At 37.1% G+C, this 1,414-nt stretch overlaps 1 protein-coding gene across 1 annotated transcript; it reads right to left on the bottom strand.

Annotated features, from left to right (window-relative positions):
- Nucleotides 1-440: 440 nt before the first annotated feature.
- On the bottom strand, nucleotides 441-1,145 carry LOC147509552 (protein FAR1-RELATED SEQUENCE 5-like). The gene has a single exon (XM_086597848.1). It carries the CDS (start codon nucleotides 1,143-1,145, stop codon nucleotides 441-443), a length of 705 nt encoding a protein of 234 aa, XP_086453974.1.
- Between the last annotated feature and the right edge of the window lie 269 nt (nucleotides 1,146-1,414).

The raw sequence follows: 1,414 nt of genomic DNA, 5'->3' as shown, positions 1-1,414 counted from the left end.
ACTGCATTCCAGCTTTCACATGAAGCTGGATTATGGAGTTTATACTCTCGCAACGTTGGGTGCTTATGCAACCGGCAAAGAACTCACCATGGAGATATGCTTCTGCCCACATCTTTTTCTTCATGTATATCATGTTCACCCATTTGTTATTACTAACTTGGAATTTCTTCACAAGTGTTTCCCACCTTTCTTCGAACTTATTGGATGAGCACTTCATAAACATAATAGAGCAGAAATCTTTTGAAAATCCAACGATGTGGATATTTTTTAGGCAATTTTTCATAATATGCCAATAACACAAGCGGTGTTTCGAATTTGGGAGAGTAGATCTAACAACCTCGTGTATTGTCGGGTTACCATCAGTGATCACTGACTTAGGGTGTTTGCCATACATTGCACCAACAAAAGATTTCAATACCCACTCGTAAGACTCCACACACTCACTTGTCAACAATGCAAAACCAAACACTACTAGTTTGTTGATGGTTGTTCACTCTAGCAAACACAACAATCGGCATCATGTACTGGTTGCTCTTGTATGTTGAATCAAACAACAATACATCTCCAAAGCAACTATAGTCCGTACGTGATGTGGAATCTGCCCAAAATAGTCTAACTAGCTGCCCACCCTCATTTAAGTTATAATTGTAATGAAATAAGGAATTTCCCTTCACTTTGTTATCTATAAAATCCAGTAGTGTGTTGGCGTCACCATTAATACATCGATTTCTCCTATCAAGCCCCATATGATTATACAAGTCTTTATTCAAAAAACCAACACTTGAGAAACCTGTAGCCCTATGTACAAAAACATTCATCACCTTGCATTTACGAACACCAACATCAACTAGGCTCGTAGAAAATTGCAAATCTTCATCACTTACATTTCTATGTGATCTTAAGAATATCAAGCTCGGATCTGGTATAAGTAGATGTGTGTGTTCCCTAATAAAATCCTTCACAACCCACAAATTTGATTCAAAATCATAACCAACTTCAAAGCCGGCTTTACATTTAAACCTAGTGATGGCCTTTGACTCTCTGGATTCGATGTCGCATTTTCTGGGTGTCACCCTGTTTACATTTCGTTCACCAGCAGCTAAGTATAGAAATCTCCGCTTAACACGAACACCATTTGTACGCATTCTATAAGTATCTTTACGAACACTAAAACCGACTAACTTTGTATATTGATTGTAAATTACGAAAGCCTCCTCAGTCGTCTTGAACCGTGATAAGCACCCAAAAGTGTATTATGAAACCCCATTGAGACATATAAATTTGGTTAATTATGTGTTTAATAATCATGAAATAAATATGTTTTCATACTTTTGCAGGTATTCGCAGTAAACATGGAAATATTATTTAAACCTGCGATAAAAGCCGCGAGGAACGACATATATATGAATTCTTC

Source organism: Coptis chinensis, chromosome 3 (genome assembly GCF_015680905.1).
Source record: "Coptis chinensis isolate HL-2020 chromosome 3, ASM1568090v1, whole genome shotgun sequence".
Lineage (NCBI taxonomy): Eukaryota > Viridiplantae > Streptophyta > Magnoliopsida > Ranunculales > Ranunculaceae > Coptis > Coptis chinensis.
The sequence above is the reverse complement of the archived record's forward strand: the minus strand, read 5'-3'. Positions and strand labels throughout refer to the sequence as shown.